This window comes from Spinacia oleracea, chromosome 5 (assembly GCF_020520425.1).
Source record: "Spinacia oleracea cultivar Varoflay chromosome 5, BTI_SOV_V1, whole genome shotgun sequence".
Lineage (NCBI taxonomy): Eukaryota > Viridiplantae > Streptophyta > Magnoliopsida > Caryophyllales > Amaranthaceae > Spinacia > Spinacia oleracea.
This window is the reverse complement of record NC_079491.1, coordinates 27,284,749-27,309,466: the sequence shown is the minus strand read 5'-3', so window position 1 is coordinate 27,309,466 and position 24,718 is coordinate 27,284,749. Positions and strand designations below refer to the sequence as shown.

The following is a 24,718-nucleotide window of genomic DNA, read 5'->3' as shown; positions in this document are numbered from 1 at the left end:
TTTTTTGTAACTTTAACCTAGTTTTGATTAACTTTTATATTAGTAAAAAAAAAATTAATAGATAAATATTTTAAAGGGTTAAATGATTAATTTTATACATTATTAGTTAGTTTGAAGAAATAAGTTTTACTCAAATGAAAAATTTATCACTGGAAAATAGATAACTTTTACATATATATATGCCTAACTTTTAAGCATTTTGAGTTAACTTTTACTCGGGTGTACAATATTTATTGTACATCCATTGTAAATAAGAATTTGTGTTATTTATGACGTTTTCCTTCCATTTCCCTTCCTTTCCCTTCAAATCCCATATAATTTTTGCAACCAAACACATGAAAACATATTTTTCCATCCAATTCATTTCTACCAAAACAAAGCCTATATCAAATTTCTAGCCTCGAACTTTTCTTATTGTGAAATGCAACATTCTACTGAGAGAAAGAATTGTAACTTACTATGCTTTCAATAAACCTTTTTAGTTTTTACACAAACAAGAAGGAAGTAATATATCACGCGCTCTTAGCAAAATCTTAGCATTAACATATTCTTAACTTGGATAACTGCAAGGTCTATATCACACTTCAGAGGTTAATATTGTAGCAATATTCCAAATTGAAACATTCTATTCTATGTATTAAACTTAAACTAAGTACCACAACATCTGCTGTCTATTATAAGCGTTGCTTAATGAGTTCGCGATAGTAGCCTATCTGTCTCAGATATAAAAGTAGCTCAGCAAGCCATCTGCTTCAACTTGTTGCGAATGCTTTTGAGCATTGCACCTGCAAATGCCATAAAGTTGTTAGGGTTTATCTTGTTAGTATCTTTAATCATCCTTTCAAGCGCAATCTTAAACTGGCCCGTGCTGCTACAATTAGTAATGGTGATTTGCTGTTTGTTGGTTGTGCCTCTATACTCTGCTGTCACTGTCAGGATACCAAGGCTGTTGATGTCAAAATAGACATCAAATTTCGGTATACCTGCAGGTGCTTTAGGAATGTCGGTGAAATCAAACTCGTCTAAGAGCTTGTTCTCTATAGCTTTGAGTTTCTCACCTTCGTACACTGAAAATCTGATGGTGGTCTGGTTGTCATATTTAGTGGTGTACCCTCTTGTCTTTTTGGTTGGGATGGTTATGTTCTTCGGAACTACAACACTCATCCAACCACCATAAACCTCAACACCCAGGGACAAAGGAGTAAGATCAGCAAATTTACAGTTTGAAGTATTTTTCTCACCACACAGCATTTTGGAAAGGATTGCAGCTCCATACGCGACTGACTCATCAGGGTTAATGTCTCTGTAGAGCTTCTTTCCCTCGAAAAGGTCCTGCAACATTTGTTGGACCTTGGGGATTCTGGACGACCCACCAACGAGGACAACCGTGTGAATATCACTCATTTTCATTTCACCATCCTGCACACATTTCTTCACACAATCGATACATCTCTTGAACAAATCAACATTCAACTTCTCAAAAAGTGAACGACTGACAACAGAAAAGAAATCAATGGACTCGAAAAGGCAATTAATCTCAATGGTCGTCTCACAAGCTGAAGAAAGTTCCCTCTTTGCTCTTTCACAAGCAGTTCTTAACCTCGCAAGAGCCCTAGGATTTCCACTGATGTCCTTACCATGTTTCCTTTCAAAATATCCCGCAAAGTGACTCACCATTCTATCATCAATATCATCTCCACCAAGGTAGGCATCACCAACTATAGCTTTAACTTTAAAGTCATGCTTGTCAATGGTAAGCAAACACACATCAAGAGTCCCCCCACCAAAGTCGAAAATAATTACTTTCTCTGCCAACTTGGTTGATGTTTGCTTTCTCTTGTTAACAGCGTAAGCTACTGCAGCTGCTACTGGCTCATTTATAATACGAATGACATTGAGGCCTGCTATATCACCCGCATCTTTGGTTGCCTGCCTCTGTGAAGCATTAAAGTGAGCAGGAACAGTTACAACTGCATCTGTCACTTTTGAACCAAGATAACATTCAGCGCTCTCCTTCATCTTCATCAGCACCATAGCTGATATCTCCTCAGCAGAAAACTGTTTCTCTTCACCCTTGTGGCTGACTGCAATCATTGGCTTCCTGTCTTTTTTAGTTTCAATACCAGCAACAACCTTAAACGGCCACAGTTTCATGTTATGCTGTACTGATTCATCGCTAAATGTCCTTCCTATAAGCCTCGTTACACCTGTTACCCGGTATATGTAAAGGTATGTTTTATGTACTTGTGGAATTTCATGAAAATAGACAAGTAGGTAGTACAATAAAACGATGATTGATAACTTTAACATGCCAATGACTCAACGATGCCTTGATTTACTGATAGAACACACTAAAATTTAGTACAGGGATGAGGAGCAAACCGTAGATGGTATTAGCAGAGTTTAAGCCAATCTGATTCTTGGCTGCATCCCCAGTGAGGTGTTCAGTTTCAGTGAAGGAGACACAGGATGGTGTAGTTCGGCTGCCCTTGTCATTAGCAATAATCTCAACACGACCACGTTTCCACACTGCAGCACATGAGTTTGTTGTCCCCAAATCGATCCCAATTGCGTGGCATTGCACTTTTTCCACAGGTGAAACTAACAAAAAACAAGTCGAATAGATCATCACTTTTAATTACAAACTACAAAACACATTATACTTTGCTTGATTACTAACGAAACGAACACATAGTAGGATGTAGCTATTTTAATCTATCAGACTCGCAAATAGTGCAAGGAAATGATAAGCGTCCAAATGTCCAATGCCGTAATAGTCTATTTATTAAATTGTTTCATATTTTAGGTCCAAAACTCCAAATTAAAGCATCAATATTATCATAAATGTTATAGGCGTGAATTGCAAACCTCTTATATGTTACAAACTTACAATGTTACAATGACAGGAACTACTCTAAACAAGATCAACAAAATGGTACTAACCGAACGTCGCCAAATCATTCGTAATACCAAGAGGGCACGATCTTGCTCTTTCGAACAAGCACAAATGCACAATCTACACATTCTACACCATATAATCTACAATAACCCCTTTGTTTTGTACTTTTGTTGCAGAAACTAATAAAAATAATTAACCTAAATGTTATTCAATTAACCTGAAAATAATACTCCCTCTGTATTTATTTAAGGATACACTTGCCTTTTTCGGACGTATTTATTTAAGAGATACATTTGCCATTTTTAGTAACTTATCAACCCCACTATCTAATTAAATAATACATCTACCCCCAATCTCCATCCCCCATCCCCTAAAATGACATGATCCCCACTTGTTTTACTTATTAAAATATCTACCCAACCACACTTGTTTATTACTTTATTTTATTCAATTCTTTTTCTTAATACTCGTGCCCGACCAAGTGTATCTCTTAAATAAATACGGAGGGAGTAGAAATTAATACATAATTATGTTATTCTTTCAAAATATTTCAAGCTACTCCCCTTTCTAGCTAGTTAGTATCCTAGTGGTTAATTACTAGCTTGATATTTAATGTAGTCATATTTGTCAATCAATATTTTAATTTAATTTAATTTAATATTATTTCATTGCCCAAGTTTTTTCAAGCAAATTAGCTTAAATAAGCTAATTTGTTTGGCCAAGCTAATTTATTATTTCAACTCTAATGGTCAAGCTAGTAGCTTGGAATTTCTAAAAATTGCAAGCAAGTCCCTAGCTACAACCATTGGAGATGCTTTAAGAAACACTTAAACAAGGGTTTAGGTGAGAAACAACAACTAAAACAATCATTTACCTTGAAAATCAATAAAATTAGCAACTTTTTTGCATAATTAAAGGCAATAATTAAAAAATCATCCAAAAAAAGATGCATTTTCATGATCAAAGTTTAAGGTGGGCTAGGATTTTGATTTTGACACACCATTAGATGTAATTATGGATTAATTATTTCCATTTAAGCATTAAAAGCAGCTGCTTAATTAAGATAAAATGAAGCATTAATTTAATACAATAATTAAACAGGGTAAAAATAGGATGAATTTGTTAAAGAAGAGAGAGAAATTCACCCTTGTTGTTGCGATTGGGTTTCATTTTTCTTGATTTCTGCGTAGAAAGGTTTTTGATGAGAGAATATGAGTGTAAAATTTGGAAATTTCAGCAGAAATATAAGGTTGAGTGAGCTCCGTAGTGAGAACAAGTCAAGAACTGTTTACTTGTTTACCGCAAAGAAGTTGTTTTAGGCTTTTACCACTCCAAAGATATTTAAGCTACTCTTGTAGTGGGAGTGCGGAAATCAATATTTTTTTATTTATTTTTTTGACACTGGCAAATTACAACATATATTAATCAGGAAATAAAGATCGTTTTTTTTACAAACTCTGAAAAAATCAAATATGCCCTTATTGATTTTGGAAATCCCCTGTTCATAGGCTATGTACAAACCAAAACCAATTTATTGTCCTTAATTTGGTTAATTTTGGGTTGGTTGCCTTGCTTAAAAATTCATACTATTTATATGACAAGATGGTAGAACTAAATAATGCACTATACTCCCTCCGTCCCTTAATACTCGGCCTGTTTTGACTTTTTGCACTATTCACATAATTCACTTTGACCCTATTTTATATCTAGTATATAAAAATAAATGTTAGTATATAATATATTGTTGGCTTCATCTTAATATATATTTTGAAAATATTAATATTTTAATAAGTTTTTTATAATATGTAGTTAAAGAAATTGGTGGTCAAAGTTGTGCATCGGCATGCGTGTCCGTTCAAAACAGGTCGAGTATTAACGGACAGAGGGAGTACATTGTAGTGGTGTATATGATTGTTATGTGTACGTCTACCGTGTGTAATTGCGAAGTATGATTGAAAGTGTTGTTTATTGGAAAATGAAGGCCAATTTAAAGAATAAGATGAAGTATAACCTAATAATGTTGGTGGTGGCCGCTGTGGTTGATCAGTTTCATCTGGCGTGATCCAGCCTTAACCTCGTATTTAGAGTCCATAGAGTGAATTTGACTGGTGGTTGGCCTTTGTTGGTGGTGCTTCTGTGGTCTGCAGAGATGGCCAGGTTTCAAGCGCTAGTGATGTCAAAATAATCCATACCAGTGGTCACGTACCTGCCATCCTTGGGTCATGGCTTGAACCTCAAGTTCATATCCACATGCAAGCTAATTACGAGGTTGAGTGCATGATTGTTTAGCTATCAATTAGCAAAGAAATGACAAAAGTTATAGTGAATAAGATTTCTTACTAAGCACTGGAATAATCTAACATAAGAGAAAAGCAGCAAGGAGAATTGCAGGTTCAATCAATTTTAATTTAACAAATACAGTGGTGTAACTGTAGGCTGTACACTGTAGGACGGAAGGGGTGTATTCTTTGGAACTACAACACTCATCCCACCATTATATTTATAAGCCGAGGGACAAAGGAGTAAAATCAACAAGCTCAGATTTCATAATACAACTTCAAAATGAAACTAATTCTACGTAAATCATCAACACCACCAAAGTAAAGGACGTAAATCATCAAAACATTAATCTCCCAACACCATATAAAGTATAAACATCATTAGTCTGTTATGACTCGTCGTACGTTTTATATACCTCCACTTCTATTGCATTACTACATCTAATTGCTAATAATTTTATTTGACTGAGATCAAACTTCAGGTCGAACAGCAAACCATTGCACTCCAATAACTAAAGTTCCAATTAGATGAGAGATTCAATGGCCTGAGAATTGGGAGCTTTTAGAAAACTTGAACGTTGTTTTCAAGGTCACTTATACAAGCAAAATTAGCATTATCTACAAACTTTACAATGATACCTGAATAAATAACTAACACCAAAATTGGAAAAAAAAATAATACGCATCCAGTCCCTAATAACCAGACAACAAATTACTACTAAAATTTAATTCACTTACATTAAACATCAAACAAGAAGCCACAACTGCACAAAACCCATCAAACTTACTCTTCAATAATTCAACAATGAATACTTCACTCTCAAAACAATCTTCCCTTTCTCAATCCCTAGTTTTCCACCCGTTACCAACCAATGACTTGGAAGATGTTCTGGCCCTTTTGCCATTTCTGACATGTCTACGAGTTTTGCCAACTTATTACTGTTGACAGTTTCTGACGAACCCGAGCTTGAGTTACTAGAAGTGCTTTCTGCACTACCCGATTTCTTTGGTTTTTCTGTCGGAGAATGATCCCACAATGACCTCCTTATAGTGCATCCTGGAAGCCTAGAGTAGAGGAGTTTCATGTACAAGACATTTCTTGAACCAAAATCCCACACACCAAGTTGAGCTCCTGTGACAACGTGGACCCCAGAAAGCTCTCCGGCAAAGGTCTCAGGGCTTTCTATAGGGGCGGTACTAACATGAGAGAAGTTCTTCCATTTCACGGGTTCGAACCACCGGCTATCTTGTTCCTCAGGTCCACGCCATTTGGGTGCACCAATTGCTACATGAGAGTCCCAGTATGGTAACAGAATTTTTGGGAGAGATGCCAGGTGCTGAAGATGTATGCTCAATCGATTCTGCTTGGCTCCATCTAAAAATAATCTCAGTCCAGTTACAGGTTTGCGCCCAACAGAAACCTGTATATACGTGATAAAAATGCATGAGAAGTAAACATAAAAATACAATAGAAAGCACTGAACATCGAGTGGGCCGGTTATCTGAACAACTTTTTTCAGTTTTTGGTTGAGAAGAAACAACATTGTTTTTGTTTCTTGATAGAAACGCAATAAGAAACTTGGGGTAAAATATTTTCCTCTTAGTTGATAATATTTCTCTGTTTCGATCCCCTAACTCTTCATCTCATCCTAGTTCAGATCTAATGTGACATGTATCTCAATCCTCCACATATAAGCAAATCCACAGAAATAAGCTTTCCTCACCCAAAATATATTACTCCCTCCATTTGCCAATTATTTTAACATAGCGAAACAGAAAGCTCATGCAATGCGAAAGACAATGTTTGGGATTCTTGCCAATGTGATGACGGGAAGGATAGAGAAGACACACTTACCAAAAATGAGATGTTAAATATTCTGTAAAACAAACCAGAAAGGAAGTGTACATGAAATTGGCAAACAGAGGGACAGTAAAACTTTATGAAGAACAAAAAAGGTGTAGAATAAAAACATTTTGTTTTTAAATATATTTAGCCACAAGAGAGATTTTATTTAGCACAAAACAGTTGATTTTTCTGAAATAGAAAAAAGGAGAGTGCACAAAATCATCACATAAATGAACCACATACATCAAACAGTCTAACCAAGCTAACTCAAATAAATATGTTCCATACTATCAAACTAACAATAATATCTTCCATGATCCAGGGAAAAATACTCGATGAAATCATTTGCCACTGTTCAGTTTCAAGGACGAGGAAGAAGCTACACGGGAAGTATTAGTCTTGCCATGGTAATTCGCTAGGCAAGGCATATTTCATAATACATGCAATTAAAATTGAAAGATTACCTGCTCTTGGCTGACATAAAGCTTCTGCCCCATTAAACTAAACTGCAAAGATGGACACACAGGTTCCTTTCGTTGCTGACCAGGAAGCCTATCGTGCATAGGAGCCCATACCCGAGGTATTTGAAACTCCAGAAAATATCTTAGCTCCTCGATCGGAGGTTTGTCTGCAAATATAGTTAGTTATATGAATTTTGTATGCTTGTAAACAGAATAACTGTTATCAGTTCGTGCTACAGAGCACTTTTTCCAATATGGTGACAGCTTACATTCGAGATAGAGACTAATTGCTCGGCTGAGATGTTCTTTTCTTGCTACATCTTTAATCAGATCAGTTATAGGGACAAAGGTCATTTCGATGACGTCCGGAGAAGACTGCACAGTCCTAGACCATTGTTTGTGACTTTGCTCCAGATCATCACCGCCTCTCCGCCTAAAAATGACAGTGATGTCCTGCATGGCCAACAATTTTGCATTTTCAGTAACATTTAATGGCCAGATGAGCAGGTATTGAGGATGTACTGTGTAGTGAACACGTCAACACTCAAAACAACAGAGATGAAAAGAAAATGGGAATCTTCACATGGTACCCTGAGATGTAATCATATTCAACTGGTACCCCTACTGTTTTAAAAAACACCAGGTACCACTACGGCCCTAAGGTACGCTGTAAGCCCCTAATTGAGACGATAAAGCCCTTAATTGGGAATTCAATCATCAAACTTATTACTCAAAATCACAATTGCTCTTTCCTTTTACTTTTGTGTTCTTGATTAATGTTGATAATTGAATCCCTAAAAGTAGTGATATCGTCTCAGTTTGAGACTCATATTAAACCTGTTCCTTGGTGAAAATTCCCAAAGAAAATAAAGAAATAATACATCTGGCTAATCCCAGAGAAAGCAACATGTGTTCCACAATCATATACGGATTTCTTTAATAGGAAAGCATTAAAGTCCTTGTCCTTACTTCTTTTCCATTTAGAGAGAGAACATTTGTCGGTTGTGGATATATTCCTTGGCTGTTGAACAAGCCTGAATCACCAACCTGTAAAAAAAATGAGCATGAGAACTGAGTCTAAAATATGACAACTCATATTGATGGAGAAAACCAATAGAAGAAACATTCTGAGACTAGCCTTATCCTTTACTCTAATTGGACCTGAACTTGTAGGAGTTTGCGTTTGCATAAACCTCTGGTTTCCAATCTCTTGAACATAGTTTTTCATTTCCGTTGCGGATAAAGGCGACGACTGTTGCTGTTTAACATAAATTACATCTTTACCACCGATGGTAACTGATGTAATAACATGTGTCCCAAAGTTTTCAATAAAACTGGAAACCAAAAAAAAAGTTATCAGAAGCATTTAGAGGGCATCACAATACACAACCCGGTAATTTCTTATACCAACCAAAGCAACAATTCAGCAAACGCTCATACCTAGCTAATGAAGGTGGGTCCCACAAAACAGGGATAGCCCTTATAACATTCTCTTGCAGGACCCACGAAGACTTAGTAAGTTGAAATTTGGCAAGTGGGATGACAAACCCATCAACTGATAAGGATTTGGTGGATGCTGCATCAATGTGCTTCGAACCAGTAAAATTAAACGCAGAATTAAAGCTTCCAAGAGGAATGCTAGCCATTAGCTCGGCCTTTTTATTAAAGTGCTTCACCATCTGATGCAATGTATCATGAAAGATGGATTAGAATGGCCTAACAAATAAATTGACATAGCATGCCTTAGACTGATGGGGATGAAAAGGGAAACCGTAAGCAGATCCAAACAGGGGAAACATGTAAAGATTAATATAATTTTTATTTTTAAAAGGCCAAAAAAATCAACAAGTATCTAGTACCATTCCCAACAAAAGTTAGTTGGGAGTCTTGGGTCAATGAAAATCAATTTTTTTGAATAATATAAACAGAGGATGAGTTGTGTGCAGAGATCATCACATGACTTCTGAATCAAAAATTCGGCTCATACGATGCTAGAACTCCATATATTGCAAATGGTAGCGCTCTTTTTTGCATTTAAAAAAAACATTTTCCTCCTCTACAAACTCCCTTTTAGTGTCTATCCATGACATAGTGCCTTGCCCTTCTCCTGCTAGTTTTCAGATAACATTCCAATTTTTCATGCAGTATCAAGCTTACATTTAATCAATTCCACATTCACTGTTCATCGTGTCAGTTCATAGTATCAATCTACCTAAATATTAGCCCAAAACACTCATTTGCCTTCTCTTTCTTAAAGATACAATTACCCGTCTCTATTCTCTATATCAATGAACAGAGAATAAAAATCAGCTTAGCATCCTTAGCGAAACTCACTTAGAATCCACCACGATCACTCAGAGTCCAGAACTCAGGCTTCCTAGTAGAAAGCAGATAATCCTAAACTAATAAACCATATCCGACCCACAAATTCTTATTTACAATGGTTGTACAATAAATATTGTACACCAAAGTAAAAGTTAACTCAAAATGTCTAAAAGTTAAACTTATATATGTAAAAGTTATCCAATTTTTATTGATAAATTTTTTCATTTTAATAAAAATTGTTTCTTCAAAATCACTAATAATTTATAAAATTAATCATTTAACTCTTTAAAATGTTTATCTATCTACATTTTTTTACTAATATAAAAGTTAATCAAAACTAGGTTAAAGTTACAAAAAAATAGGTAAAAGTTATCTTGGTGTACAATAAATTTATTGTACACCTAGTGCGCGCAAGACCTTTTGTATCCGACCACTACACCGGCCCAGATAACCAAAGTTACTCTCAAGTTTTCAGTTACATGTAGCAAATTTGTCTATCATGGCTTAATCTTATGCTTTAAACTTGTAAGTTTCCCATGACATAAATTTTCCGAAACATTCGTGAATCAAATCATCCTTTTCATGAATCCTCTGTAGACCACCAAATCCCCCATAACAATTCTGTCAGCTTCAATCTTGTAATCAAGCATTTATTATATTGTTTGACAATTCACATTCAGATTCAGTAAGTTTCTTATGCATGGAACTCCAAGGTTGATAAATATATCAATTATTCAATTGTACTTGAGGGCATTTTGCAGGACATTCCATGATTAACAATCATTTCCGTTGCGTCTGCACCAAACTAGCATTTCTCAGACTTAAATGAAATGCATAAGAATCAATATCCAAGACCTCTGAAAAAAGAACCTATTCATCTCTCAAATAGCCTTCTTTGATTGAAATTCCGATATCCAAGACCTCCTACAGAACTTAACATGAGACCACGAGTAGCATAAATTCCATGTGCATGATCATGCAGTATGAATAATCATCCCACTTCAAGCAAATACACTATCTAATAAGCTCAACAAAAATCACCGTGTACACAAATGACTGAGCTTACATGTAGCCTAACTCAATCCTTTCAACCGTCTGCCCACGGTCACAAACACAATAACGATCCAGTGACAAAGGCGGTATATTGAAATTAGACAGCGAAAACTAAAGAGGGTCCTACCTCTCAAGCCACAAATACCAATCATTTTAATAAACCTTCCCCTCTATATCAGCAGCAGCCTATGTTGCTCAGCCAATGAAACCAAAAAACCACATAAATGCTCTCTAAATTGAGATTACAGTTACCAAAAACCGATAAGAAAAACATATAAAAGATGCAATTCAGAATACAACAAGGTCAGCAACCATCACCAACATAACAACAAAATTGCTAAATTTAAGATACTTAAACAGAAACACAATATTAACCTTTGTTGATCAACGTTAATGATCTGACATTACAACTAAACCCACAAATCACAAAATGGATATATAGTGGATGCTACCTAGCTTAGCTGGTAAAAGGCGTACCCAAGACCTAGGATCGAATCCTATCCCCACCTCCACCCTTCTGTGACTCTCCAATACACCAAATAACAAAATGCAACTCAACAAAAATCCACTCTTTACACCATCAACTAAACTAGTAAAACTTCTGATTAAACTTTTGAAAGACAACAAAGAATTACCTCATCATAAGAACAAACACCAAAACTCTCTCGACCAGGCATGCAGGGTTCATTCTTGATAGCCCTAGGAACATTAGGGATAATCAAATGATTAGACAACCTTAAATCCCAAGTGGGTTCTTCATCAACTTGGAGTAACCTAGACCCAGCAATCCCTTTGCAATACAACAACCTCGTATCAAAGTTTAAATCAAAACCCCTTCCCAAAGCTTGAATTGCATTAATAGCTGTATGCAAAGCTGCTTCATTTCCATCCATTTCAGCTAAAACCCAAAACCCCAAAAAAATAAATTAACAAAAAAAAGGACGTAATCTTTCAAATTTAAAACTAACCCAGAAAATTAAAGGGTCATATTGAATACCCAAAACCCTAATTAATTAGGGATTTTTGTAGAAACCCAGAAATTGGCAAAAATCCCATAAAAAAAGGAAACGGAGAATTAGGTCCCAATCTCAAAACTTCAAATGGGTATTTGGTGCAGAAATTTCCAATGAAATTCATGACCAAATTCACAGTAACCCAGTTTCAATTTCCAAGTAAAAGAAGAAACTTTTTTTTTATAATTGACCCTCAAAAAGACATCTTCCAAAGATGATACGGAGGAATTACGATGACAAATTCCAGAAAATCTCGTTTCTCACTTCTCTAGATCTTGAATCCCAATTCATTTCGGAGCAACTTTGTTTGTTTGTTTGTTAGCTTCTCTCTCTAGAATCTGCAATAAGCAGTTGTATAGTACGAGTAGTAGTGTTTCTCTCTCCACGATTGCCTGATTGTTAAAGTTGTCCAAAATAAACATTGACTTGTGACTTGTCCACTCAACTACGATCACTGACTCACTATTACGGAATACGGAGTACACATTTACAATTTTACACTACCATCTATGAAGAGTATCCATCCTTTTTATCTTTCATTTTCTAGTTTTGACCCTGTTTAAATGGCTTTTTCTTCGGGTTCTTTTTTCCCCCCCGAGGACCCAATGAATACAGTACGGGGTAAATGGGAATTGTCAAGATCGGAATTGCGCATGAGTTTCTCTGTTTTGTTCACCTTATTATAGAGGAAAAAAAACTATACTTCCTCCATTCTTTTTTAAATGACACAATTGTACTTTTGGCACTATTCATATAATATACTTTGACCATCAATTGTGATTTATACTTAACAAAAAAAATAGTCATATGGGGTCTTGTTATAATCGTCTCATCCTATAGTTTTATAATATCAAATTTTTATAATTTTTAACCATTGATAATAAAATGTATTAATGGTTGAAATATTACATTGGCAAACGTGACAAAAAAATTGTGTCATTTAATAAAGAATGGAGGAAGTATAAGATAAGTTTGGAAAACAAAAGGGTTTCACCAAATACTTTGTAAGTTTTGATAAGTTTATATAAGTTCAGAAAAAATAAGTAAAATTCAGGTAAATGGAACACACTCGTATTTGTAAGTGTTCTAGCTTTAGGGAGTTTTATTTTTAGTTTGTAAGATATACTCCGTAAGTCTTTTTAAGTAGACTAAGCACTTGGTCACAATGATGGTGTATGAGGTTTCACAGATTCAAGGTACGACTCAGATTTGGTTGGACTCGGCCCATTTATAAGGATCTGGGTCTAAAAAATTTAGACCCAATAGATCCGACCCATGGACCAATATATTTAAATTTCAATATCCTTCTATTTTATGTGCTAAACTATTTCAAATTTGCTTGACATGACATATAAGTAGTAAAAATAGAAACTTAAATTTTTATTGTAATACACAGCCATTGGAGGACCCATAAATCTAAGAATGGTAGGGCACCATTAAATATAAAACTTCAAAAGCCATAAATAACTGCTTAATTTTTTAGTTAATACTTCGTACGAAGTATTTGAAATAACCCATCCTTATTATTGTAACCGTTGATGTAACCAGGAGTACATGTGATTCAAAATCTTAGTACTTAGTCGAAGTCCCAAATTTATAGAGATAAAAGGCTAGCATATTATTACAAACTCGAGTTTAAAAAATATATCATTAAAATAAAAAATTATACTCGAGCAAGTGAAAAGAAAAAAGAACAGCACGACTATACAGGAGGGGGGAAAGTTTTAAAAAAATAAAAGAAAAGGTAAAAAATTAAAAATCAAGGAACAGAGCAAATAAAAATAAAACAATGAATGACATTTGGTATTCGAACCCCAAACACATGCTGGAAAATTAATTACCTAACCAGTGAACCACCAATATTGTTTCTTATTATTGTTGCACAAATAATGTATTAAACCTATTTAATATAGACACTGGGCTAGATTCGCCCCTGTATACAGCTAATATCTCTATTATATAAGCCAAGAGGGGAGGGGCAATTCAGTAACAACACTTTTCGTGCAGCGAAAAGACGAAAAAACCCTTCACACTAAACAACCCTAACCCTTACTGCTCAACTGTTTTCTCTCTCCTTCCTCCCGTTTTCTTCCTCGACTCTCTTCGATCTTCTTCCTCTACTAATACCTTCGACCTTCTTCCTCAAATCCTCTTCGATCTTCTTCGAAATTCTTCATCCTCTATTTCGATTTCTTCATCCTCTCCTTCGATCTTCTTCCTCTCCTTCAATTCGAGCCAACAACGAACGCCACCCCTCGGATTTGGATTCCTTTGGATTTTCATCAATTTTGTGGTTTCTTCGGATTTGATTCTGTTTTTGCGACCCCGATTTTACAAGTTAAAGATTTTAATTGCCATTTAGTTTTCGTTTTTGCAATTTTCATTACGAGGTTTGCTTTTGATTAGGTTTTAGAAATCTGATTTGGATTCCTAATAGGTTTTAGACCTCTCCTCAGGGACATGTCGTTTTGTGTATAACTATGTTTTTCACTAACTGTAGGTGATAGAATTTCTCCTAGTGAAATACTTATTTCAATCAATCAGTATAATTCAATTTTTATTTGTGCTTTATTCTCTTTGTCGTGTCTGTGTATGAAGTTTTGATTGGCGCATGTCAATCAATCAGTATGATTGCCCCTAGACAGAGACGGCGAATAATTACCCCATATACTGTATTATGTTGGAAGCGTCTATACTATCTTTAGCAAATAACTTTCCGAAAGATGCCCTTGTGTTCTAGGTGATCAGCCTATTGAGGGTGCTAATCTGGGCCACTTCTCAGTCCTTCAAACGATTAAACTTTTCTTCATTCAAGTAAGAATGAAGCATTTTCTGGGGCCACTTTTCAGGCCGTGTTTGAACTCATGTAATGACATGCGAGTTTATAAGAAATCTTTATTGAAAGTTTTAGGATGTACTACATGATGCGCATTTAACTAGCGTCTTTTATTTTTTGTTTTTTGTAAACAAAGGAAAACAAGAAAGTGGGCGGCTACATAGCTCGGCTAAGAAATAATAATTTTTTAGATTGTCTGCTTACAAGTGTGTAGGATGGGACGTCCAGCATATCTTGAATACGGTAGGTGCCGTCACGGACTTCATCATAAAACTCATGTGGGCCTTCCCAAGTTGGAGTGAGCTTCCCTTGCTCATTGACACGTCCAACTGTAATCCCCCGTAATTTTATTTATATATTTTAACAAATATTTAACATATTTAATATATATTTAAACATAATTTACGGATTTTAGAAACGAATATGTAATTGAAATATAATTATTTTATTTCATTTCGAATACTTTTAATGATTAAGAAATCAAAATGTATTTTTGAGTTTTACTTTAAAACGAATTCGAATTTCGAAACCACGTTCTATTGAAATTAGAAAGCAAGTCCTAACCATTTCGGATTCAGCAACCTAAATTCTACTCCTGGCCCAATTGGGCAAAGCCAAAACCAATAAAACCCCAAAACCATACTCCCTTCTCTTTTCTAATTCACGTAAAAGAATCACACTTCCCTTCCTTCAACCTCACGCACACAAGCAGCACCAGCAACCCTCTCTCTCTCCCTCTCAGCCGTGTCCTTGCTCTCCATGGCGTCGTCCCAGCCGCCAACCACCACGCACGGTAATCTCGACTCCTCCTCTTTCAATTCTCTTTCTTTCTTCCTCAGCTTTCGTTCTTTCCATCCCCCTCTGTTTTTCGTGCTTTCCCCTTAGCCTCTCTCGTTTTTGCGCAGCAACGCCGCGACCCAGCACCACCGTCCGCCGATCAACCTTGCCGCGAGCCACCACCTGTCCGCCGGCCAGCCTCCTCTCTCCTCTTTAATTCTTGGTTATTTCTTAAACCCTAAGTAACTAATTATTTTAATTAATTATAGTTGTTAATTTAAATTATGTTCTTGATATTAAATTTATAATTTTTATGGTTTGAACATGATTTTCAGATTTGGGTTGAGATTATAAACGAATTAATTTTAAGTTTTGGTTGATTGAATTATAAGTTAGGGCTTATTTATGATTTATTAATTTGGATTATGTTTTCTTGAATTAAAGTTATGGTTTTGTGATTTAAATTATGAATTTAAGATTATACGAATTATATAATTAAGTTATTAATTTTCAGATCATCAAATTACTTTGAAATATTAATTTTGATTGTTTAAAGTATGAAATTCAAAATTTTTATGGTTATTAATCATGGTAGGTTGAGTATGGATTATTGAATTTTTTGTTTGGAGATACTAGGAACGTAGATTGACCTTGGTGAAGCTTCTAAATGAATTTATATTGCTGAAAATTTAAAGTACGATGTTTGCAAAAAGTTTTCAACGAATTTCAATCACTAGTTCAATAATTATGATGCTAGGAAATCAAATGTTTAAGTTTTGATATTGGGAAAAGTTCTAAATATGTGTTAGGATGCATTTAGAATGCTTTATTATGGTTGCCAAATGATTAGAAATTGATTGGGATTACTTGTTGGTTGTTTTAGGCGGAGAATTCTCTTTAGGCGACTTTTGAAAGTGTTAAAGTGGCCTATCAGTTTGTTTACACAAGGTACGTACATACCTGTGTGCTTGGAATGTGTGCTAATTTTTGAAACCATGTGGAATTTGTTGGTGAACTTGGTTGTGTTGAGATTGGTGTTGAACTTGGTTATGTTGAAATTGCATGTTTAATACTGTTGGACGAACATATTGAACCTATTGCATTAGGAGAATTATAACATGTTAGTATGGATGATTGATGCAAACATGTTTGGTTGGGAACACTAGATTACTTTGTATATATTGATTCAGATCGGTTGATTGTTGTTCCCTTTTAGCTTTTCACTACTTTATGAGGGCCGAGGATCTTGTTTAGTAAGTTGAAACCTTATACCCATATAGAGGGGTTGATCAGTATCAAAGGAAAGGTTGGATTTAATTGGAATGAGTCTTGTTTGATACCTTTGTGATCACTTACTTAATTCCAAGATAAAAACAGTTGTGAATAAATGTGGATTGTATGCCTTATGTGATTGTTGAGTCATAACATGGTTTCAATTTGTAAATCATGTAAAGTGAAACCGAGTAGCAATAGCTTTAGACTGTGCACGTCTAAAGTGACGGACAAACAGGAGTTGGGGTTCATGGTGGTAGCCCATGGCCTTTATCTCGGACCGGATTGATCACCGTGTCCTATTTTTATTCAAATGTTCCTCGATATCGCAGATCTCTGAGGTTACGGAGTCGCGCCCGTACCTCGTCTTCCTTAGTGAAGACTGCCGGACGGACAACTCGGTCCATTGTCTATTTCGACTAAAATAATATTATTGCTAAAAGTCTAGCCTAGTCTAGTCTGGTCAAGTATGGTCGTCAAACTATCATGTTTTTTCTGCCCTTGTTTATGTTCATTAGTATCTTGTTAGGGTTGTTCGTTTAATAGTATCATGTTAGGATTATTATTGTTTTAGTATGTAGTACTCAGCTTTGCTGATTACGTGCTTTGTTTGTTTGTGTTGATCATGGCTATGCCTTATTGATCCTGTGATGACCCATCTTTGGTGAGCAGTCTCTAAGGATCAATAAGCGTTGCCCATCTACAGGTTTGAAGATGATGCATCATTGGGATCGGGATTAGAGACCTTGTAGTTATATTTGTTTTATTAAGTGATTTGGTTTGTTAACTTGGATTTGAAATTTGTCGTATTTTCTTATTTTCTTATTTCCGTTAATTGGTTTTGGACTTAATATGTAATCGATTATTTATAAACCTAAAAGTTAGTTTTCTGTTTTCCGCTGCAAAATTCTGAATAAGCCGTTACGTTAATACACGGGCGATAATACTTTGATAATTCTCTATAGTTATATTTATAAAAGGTTATTTTAGAAAAAGGGAATTGTCGGGGTGTTACAAAGTGGTATTTTAGAGCTAAAGGTTTTACTGACATTTCGTGTCTACCTTTTAAATTTTAGGCGCCTAACTAACTAATTAGTTACGTAAAGAGAATTTCGTTGAATTAAACTACAACTAGTGAACAAATTGAAAGTCATGAGTTAGAAATGTTTGAATTTATTTTAAAATTGACTCTTGGATTACGTGCTTTGAAATACGTTCTTGTTTATGTGAATTAATGTATCTCGTTTCTTTTTGAAATTTAAATTGATATTTTCGGAATTATTTAAAAAAAAAAATTAAAATTTTTTTTACTGCTTCTGCTACAGTACCGTGAAAAAAAAATTAATTAATTTATTTATTAATTATTTGTAGTTTAATAATTATTCGTTTAATCAAATTAATTCTTATAAATCATTCTTGTTTTATTCTTTTTATGCTTCAATGTTTGATATATTATGATTATTTTGAGAGATGGGTAGCATAGGAAATGGCATATAGAATAGAAGCATTGTGTCTGCATTATGTCAACATGATTGTACTTTCTCTACCTTCTAACTGTCGTGTCTTTCCTATGCTTTGCCATTGTTATATATTCTTACTTATTGTGTATTGTGGGATCATACGGTAAGTGAGAGTACTAATTACTAACATAGAAACTATGTTAATTTGTTATAGATCACTAATCATGTCTGGCATGGAAGAAAATAGAATAGGGAGCAATTCTAACCCTATTGTTCTGAGCGATGATGAAAATGAAATGGATTACGAGTCTGACATTAATAGTTACACCAGCTATGAACTTGTTCTGCGTCAAGTTTTAAGAGCAGGGGAACCTGATAGTGATGACGAAGCCCTTCGTGAGTTTGATCGTGCTAGAGGGAAAACTAGGGTCGATATTTATCAAGCTGTTTTGAGACCTGAAAGCGATTCAGAGCCTGAGCTTGAGCCTGAAATTGAGTTTGAGTTTGAGCCTGAGCCTGAGCCTGAGCCTGAGCCTGAGCCTGAGCCTGAGCCTGAGCCTGAGCCTGAGCCTGAGCCTGAGCCTGAGCCTGAGCCCGAGTCTGAGCCAGAAGACGATAATCATCAACTTCAAGGTCTACGAAGATCCTCGATCAAGGCCAAGAAAACAAGCTTATTATTTTGATATGGATGATGATGACGAACTTAAATATGAGTTATTCACCCTAGAAGGTTATAGCGAATCAAAGGACAAGTCTGGTGATGTCTCCCTCTAGCTTTGCTTACATATTTAGTTGTGTGTGAGAAAAATGTTGGACAATTCGCCCAACCATAGTTTATGTTTATATCGTAGAACCTCTTTACTTTATTTTGAGAACAGGTGTGTGTTAATATTTAGGATTGTTATCGACATTCTTCTGAGGAATAAAAGTTAGATTATTGACTATCTAAAGGATCAAAGTTTATTACGGGCACGCAAGGGGAATGTTTTCTTCCTTTATTCTACCTTATTATTCGCGATGATTGAAGTTATTCCTTGTCTCTCAGTTGAATGTTCTGCATGATTGTTCATTTTGTGTGAATTGTGAATGTTTATGTGGTATTACATTGCTAGAGGATAATATAAGTAAAGTTTTGAACCTGAATTAGAGTATATTAATTTCGGGTCGCGCTCTAGGATGGCCAGTAATAACGACCTAGCTACTGCTATTCGCCTCTTGGCGGAAAGATTAACCCAAGAAAGAACTGAGCGCCCCGATTCTGCAGGGGACATGTTTGAAAGGCTTGCGAAAGTTAAGCCACCATACTTTAAGGGGCAGGCAGACCCCACCTTCCTTGAAAACTGGATCAGGAAGTTTGAGAAACTATTTGGGGCGGTAAATTGTCCTGAGCATATGAAGGTAGGCCAAGCTGTCCTCTACCTGAAAGATGAGGCCGACCTTTGGTGGAGGGAAAATGGGACTAGACTAAGTGCTGCTGAGGGGTTCAAATGGGACTCATTTATTGTTGCCTTGAGGGGGAAGTTTTATCCTCCTTTCATGAGAAAGCAGAAAGCGCAGGAATTTATCAACCTTAGGATGGGGAATATGACCGTTGCTGAATACTATAGTAAGTTTATAGCTTTGTCGAGGTTTGCACCTGAGGTGGTAGCTACTGAGGAGCTAAAGGCTCAGAGGTTTGAGCAGGGGTTGACCGATGAGATCCAACTGGGATTAGGTGGGGAAACCTTTACATCCTTAGACATTGTGTATGGGAGAGCTGCTCATATTTATGGCCTGCAGACCAGGAGAGACAAGAAGAATGTTGTTGTTGGGGATAAAAGGAAAGAGTTTAATGCTGGGGGAAGTCAGGGGAACTTCAAAAGGAATAGAAATGCAAATGGGAATGGGAATGGTAATAGTAATGGTAATTTCCAAGGAAGAAACAACCAGGGGAATAACTATAACAACAGAAACCAAACTGACAGAGTGTACCACTGCAGGAGGTGCAAAAACAACCACCCTGGGAAGGATTGTAAGGGGGAATTGATAATTTGCAACTATTGTTTTAAGAAGGGACATAAGGAGTTTGAGTGCTTCACAAAGCAGAAGAAAGAGCTGAATGGTAGTGGGAGTAGTAACCAAGGGAAACCAGGGTTTAACCATTAAGGGAACCAAGGTTCGAAGCCGTCTGGGGCACCAAATAACCAGGGAAACCAAAACAAACCTGCCAATGGGAACAACAATAACAACAAGGCTCCGGGAAAGCTGTTCGAAATGAGTAGAAATGAAGCTGAACGTTCTGCAGATGTAGTTTCGGGTACTTTCTCTGTTAACTCCTTACCTGTCAAAACGTTGTTTGATTCAGGGGCAACTTATTCTTTTATTTCGACCTCTATTGTTAAAAGCTTGAAGTTAGTAGAATTTGAGGCAATTGATTTACCTGTTAGTACGCCTACTGGTGCAACCATAAGGTGTACGAAATTATTTAAGAACTTTCCTTTGAAGATAAAAGATTGTACTTTTCCATCCAATTTGATAGAATTTAGTTTGAGGGACCTAGATGTGATTCTGGGTATGGATTGGCTAAGTTTATACAAGGCCAGGATAGATTGTGAGATTCAGAAAGTAAGCCTAAAGAACTCTACTAGGAAATCGATATCATATAGGAGATTTGAGAAGTCTGAGAACTTTGGGGTGATCTCTGCGATGCAAGTGAGGAAGTTGGTCAAATAAGGGGTGTGAATTATTTTTCTGTAGTGTCCAGGATGTAACTAAAGAAGTTGGGGTGAAGATAGAGGATGTTCCAATCGTAAATGAATTCATAGATGTATTTCCGGATGAGATTTCAGGTATGCCACCTGCTAGAGCCCTTGAGTTTACCATAGAGTTAAATCCCGGAACTGCACCCATATCCAAGGCACCTTATAGGATGACACCTCCAGAAATGAGTGAGTTGAAGACCCAATTGCAAGAGTTGTTCGACAAGGGGTACATTAGGCCTAGTGCATCACCATGGGGAGCTCCAGTATTGTTTGTCAAAAAGAAAGATGGGAGTATGCGGTTATGCATTGATTATAGGGAGTTGAACAATGTAACAATCAAAAACAAATATCCTTTGCCTAGGATAGATGACCTGTTTGACCAGTTGAATGGGGCAAGTGTGTTCTCAAAGATTGATTTGCATTCGGGATATCACCAGTTAAGAGTAGCTGAGAAAGAAGTACCTAAGACTGCATTTAGGACTCGTTATGGTCATTATGAGTTTACAGTAATGCCTTTTGGGTTAACCAATGCACCCGCCATAGTTATGGATTTGATGAATAGGATTTTCCATGAATTCCTAGATAAGTTTGTGGTGGTATTCATTGATGATATTCTGATCTATTCGAGGAGTGAAAAGGAACATGATGAGCATTTGAGGGTCATCTTGGAGACGCTTAGGAAGAACCAGTTATATGCAAAGTTCTCTAAGTGTGAGTTTCGTTTGGAAAAGGTAGCATTTTTGGGACATTATGTGTCAAAGGAAGGAGTCTCTGTGGATCCTGCCAAGATTCAAGCTGTGAGTGAGTGGCCCACTCCAAAGAATGTGTCTGATATTCGGAGTTTCCTAGGCCTAGCTGGTTATTATAGAAGATTTGTGAGAGATTTCTCAAAGATAGCAAGACCCATGACCAACTTGATGAAGAAAGAATCAAAATTTGAGTGGAGCGAAAAATGTGAGGAAGCTTTCCAAATTCTCAAAGAGCGTTTAACCTCAGCATCTGTTTTGACCTTGCCTGATGGGAATGAAGGGTTTGAGGTATATAGTGATGCATCGAAGAATGGGTTGGGGTGTGTGCTACAGCAAAATGGGAAGGTGATTGCGTATGCGTCGCGTTAATTGAAACCATATGAGGCTAATTACCCTACCCACGATCTAGAGCTAGCTGCGACTGTTTTCGCTTTGAAAATTTGGAGACATTACCTCTATGGTGCAACATGTAAGATCTTCACAGACCACAAAAGCCTAAAATACATTTTCACCCAGAAAGACCTCAACATGAGACAAAGAAGATGGTTAGAGTTGATCAAGGACTATGATTTGAACATTCAGTACCATGAGGGGAAAGCAAATGTAGTTGCCGATGCATTGAGTAGAAAATCTAGCCATAGTATGAATGTCTTGGTAGTGCCTGAAGAGTTGTGTCGAGATATGCAGAGACTTAGCCTGGAAATAGTAAAACCTGGGGAAACCAAAGCAAAACTGAGTGCATTATCATTGGGGTTGTCCATATTCGAGGAGATTAAAGAAAGTCAAGCTGGGGATGAGTACTTAGAGAAGATCAAAGAAAAGATGGGGCAAGGGAAGGAAGTAGATTTCAAGATTCATGAGGATGGTAGTTTGAGGTTCAAAGGGAGATGGTGTGTACCACAGAAGTGTGACGAACTCAAGAGACGTCTTATGGATGAGGGGCATAATACTCCATATTCTGTGCACCCTGGGGGTGACAAGTTGTACAAAGACCTGAAGCAAATCTATTGGTGGCCTAATATGAAACGGGAAGTTGCTGAGTTTGTGTCTAGATGCCTAACCTGTCAGAAAGTCAAAATAGACCACAAAAGACCCATGGGGAAAGTTCAACCTTTAGAAGTGCCTGGATGGAAGTGGGATTCCATTTCTATGGACTTTGTTACTGCCTTGCCTAGATCAAAGAACGGAAATGATACCATTTGGGTGATTGTGGACCGTCTAACAAAATCAACCGTGTTTATTCCGATTAATGAGACATGGAAAAAGAAACAACTTGCAAAGACTTACATTAAGCATGTAAGTGAGATTGCATGGGGTCCCAACCGATATTATCTCAGACCGTGATTCAAGATTCCTCTCGAAATTTTGGCAAAAGGTCCAGTTGAACCTTGGGACAACATTGAAAATGAGCACTGCTTTCCACCCTACAACCGATGGTCAGACTGAGAGAACTAACTAGACTATGGAAGATATGTTGAGGGCTTGTGCGATTGACTTTAAGGGTAGTTGGGAAGACCATCTAGACTTGATCGAATTTTCATACAACAATAGTTACCATGCAACCATTAAGATGGCACCTTTTGAGGCACTATATGGGAGAAAGTGTAGAAGTCCCACCTGCTGGAATGATTTCAGTGAAAATATAGTTTTGGGAACAGAATTCATTGAGGAGACTGTCAGGAATGTAAAAATGATTCAGGCTAGAATCCAGGCTGCCCAGGATAGGCAAAAGAGTTATGCTGATTTGAAAAGAAGAGATGATGAATTTGCAGTAGGTGATAAAGTGTTCTTGAAAGTATCACCAACCAAGGGTGTGATGAGATTTGGAATGAAGGGTGTAGACACCTACTTTTGTCCCCATTCCCGAAAGGGAAAGGTTCGATGATGAAAACATAAATCTCCACTTGACAACGCATCTCCTATAAAATAAACGAATCTCAATTCCCCTTTTCATTTCACCCGAAACCCGCTATTTATGGAAACCTGCTAAAAATAGTAACTGCCATAAAAGGTAGCTTCTAAAAGTGGCAAGTCATAAAAGATAGAAACCTGTCAGAATTAGGTGTTGCACTCCAACATAAATCCTAAATGAGATAGAAAACTGCGAGAATCCTATTCCTAATATGATTCGGAAATAAGAGTTACGTATTAATTAAAATCCTAACGAGCCTAGAGTTCGTAACGGGCCCAGACGCATCCCGTCACAAGATTAATACGCACTAAAAGACTCGATTAAGTCTCAAACACTACGGATTTCAGGAATCCGAATCTGACTAAGAAAACAGCCCAGACCCTATTTTCAACGCCTGGCTCTGGGCGCCGAAATCTTCGGCGCCCAGGCCTGGGCGCTGAAAATACCTGGGTACGTGTTTTTTCCTAATTCTTTGTGGATTAGAACTCTGCAATTCTATCTTTCCACGAAATCTTCCATATAAATACAACCCCAAATTCGACGTGAAAAGAACACACAACACACAATTATATTCTGAGTATTGACTCCAACCCTTAGCCTAAGCCTCACGCTGCGAAACTGTTCACGCGTTCTGTCGCAATCGATCCATAAATCGAACAGAACGTATCCTGTCCCATAATTGAGATTCGTTAAATAAAAAAGGAGAAATAGCAAAGTCAAAGTGGTTAGTTTTCTGAGAACCGTGACGCACCTCTCAAGGGTGCGTCGTAATGTGTCCCTTTTCGATGATTTAATTGCTTTCCTCGCCCTTTTTATGAACTGTTAAACTAACTAAATCTGATGGTTCTACCACGCCTAACAAATATAATATTCTTGGGAAATTGGATTATCATGCTAGGTCCCTTAATGCTATTTAAATCAGATAATCGCGATCGATCTAGTATTATATGTTGCATATTGCTAAAATCAACTCAGATTAGTTTAATAGTTAACGCATGTCCCTTCAATTATTTATGCTGAGCTAGTAAGGATATCCTGCCTCTGGAGTTATCGACGAGCGAGTACTCCTCTCGGTAGTTACAGTCCCCCGAATCC

General features: G+C 36.6%; 2 protein-coding genes across 2 annotated transcripts; both read right to left on the bottom strand.

Moving 5' to 3' along the window:
- Positions 1-435: 435 nt before the first annotated feature.
- Positions 436-4,236, bottom strand: LOC110778912 (heat shock cognate 70 kDa protein). The gene is made up of 3 exons (XM_021983451.2): positions 4,045-4,236; positions 2,383-2,601; positions 436-2,207 (listed from the first exon to the last, which is right to left on the bottom strand). Exons 1-3 carry the CDS (start codon positions 4,067-4,069, stop codon positions 736-738), a joined length of 1,716 nt encoding a protein of 571 aa, XP_021839143.2. The 5' UTR covers positions 4,070-4,236; the 3' UTR covers positions 436-735.
- A 1,483-nt stretch (positions 4,237-5,719) lies between these two features.
- Positions 5,720-12,379, bottom strand: LOC110778911 (MACPF domain-containing protein CAD1). Its single transcript, XM_021983450.2, has 7 exons — positions 11,499-12,379; positions 8,926-9,164; positions 8,624-8,819; positions 8,455-8,532; positions 7,755-7,938; positions 7,489-7,652; positions 5,720-6,599 (listed from the first exon to the last, which is right to left on the bottom strand). The coding sequence occupies exons 1-7, from the start codon at positions 11,754-11,756 to the stop codon at positions 5,970-5,972; spliced, it is 1,749 nt and encodes a 582-aa protein (XP_021839142.1). The 5' UTR covers positions 11,757-12,379; the 3' UTR covers positions 5,720-5,969.
- Positions 12,380-24,718: the final 12,339 nt, after the last annotated feature.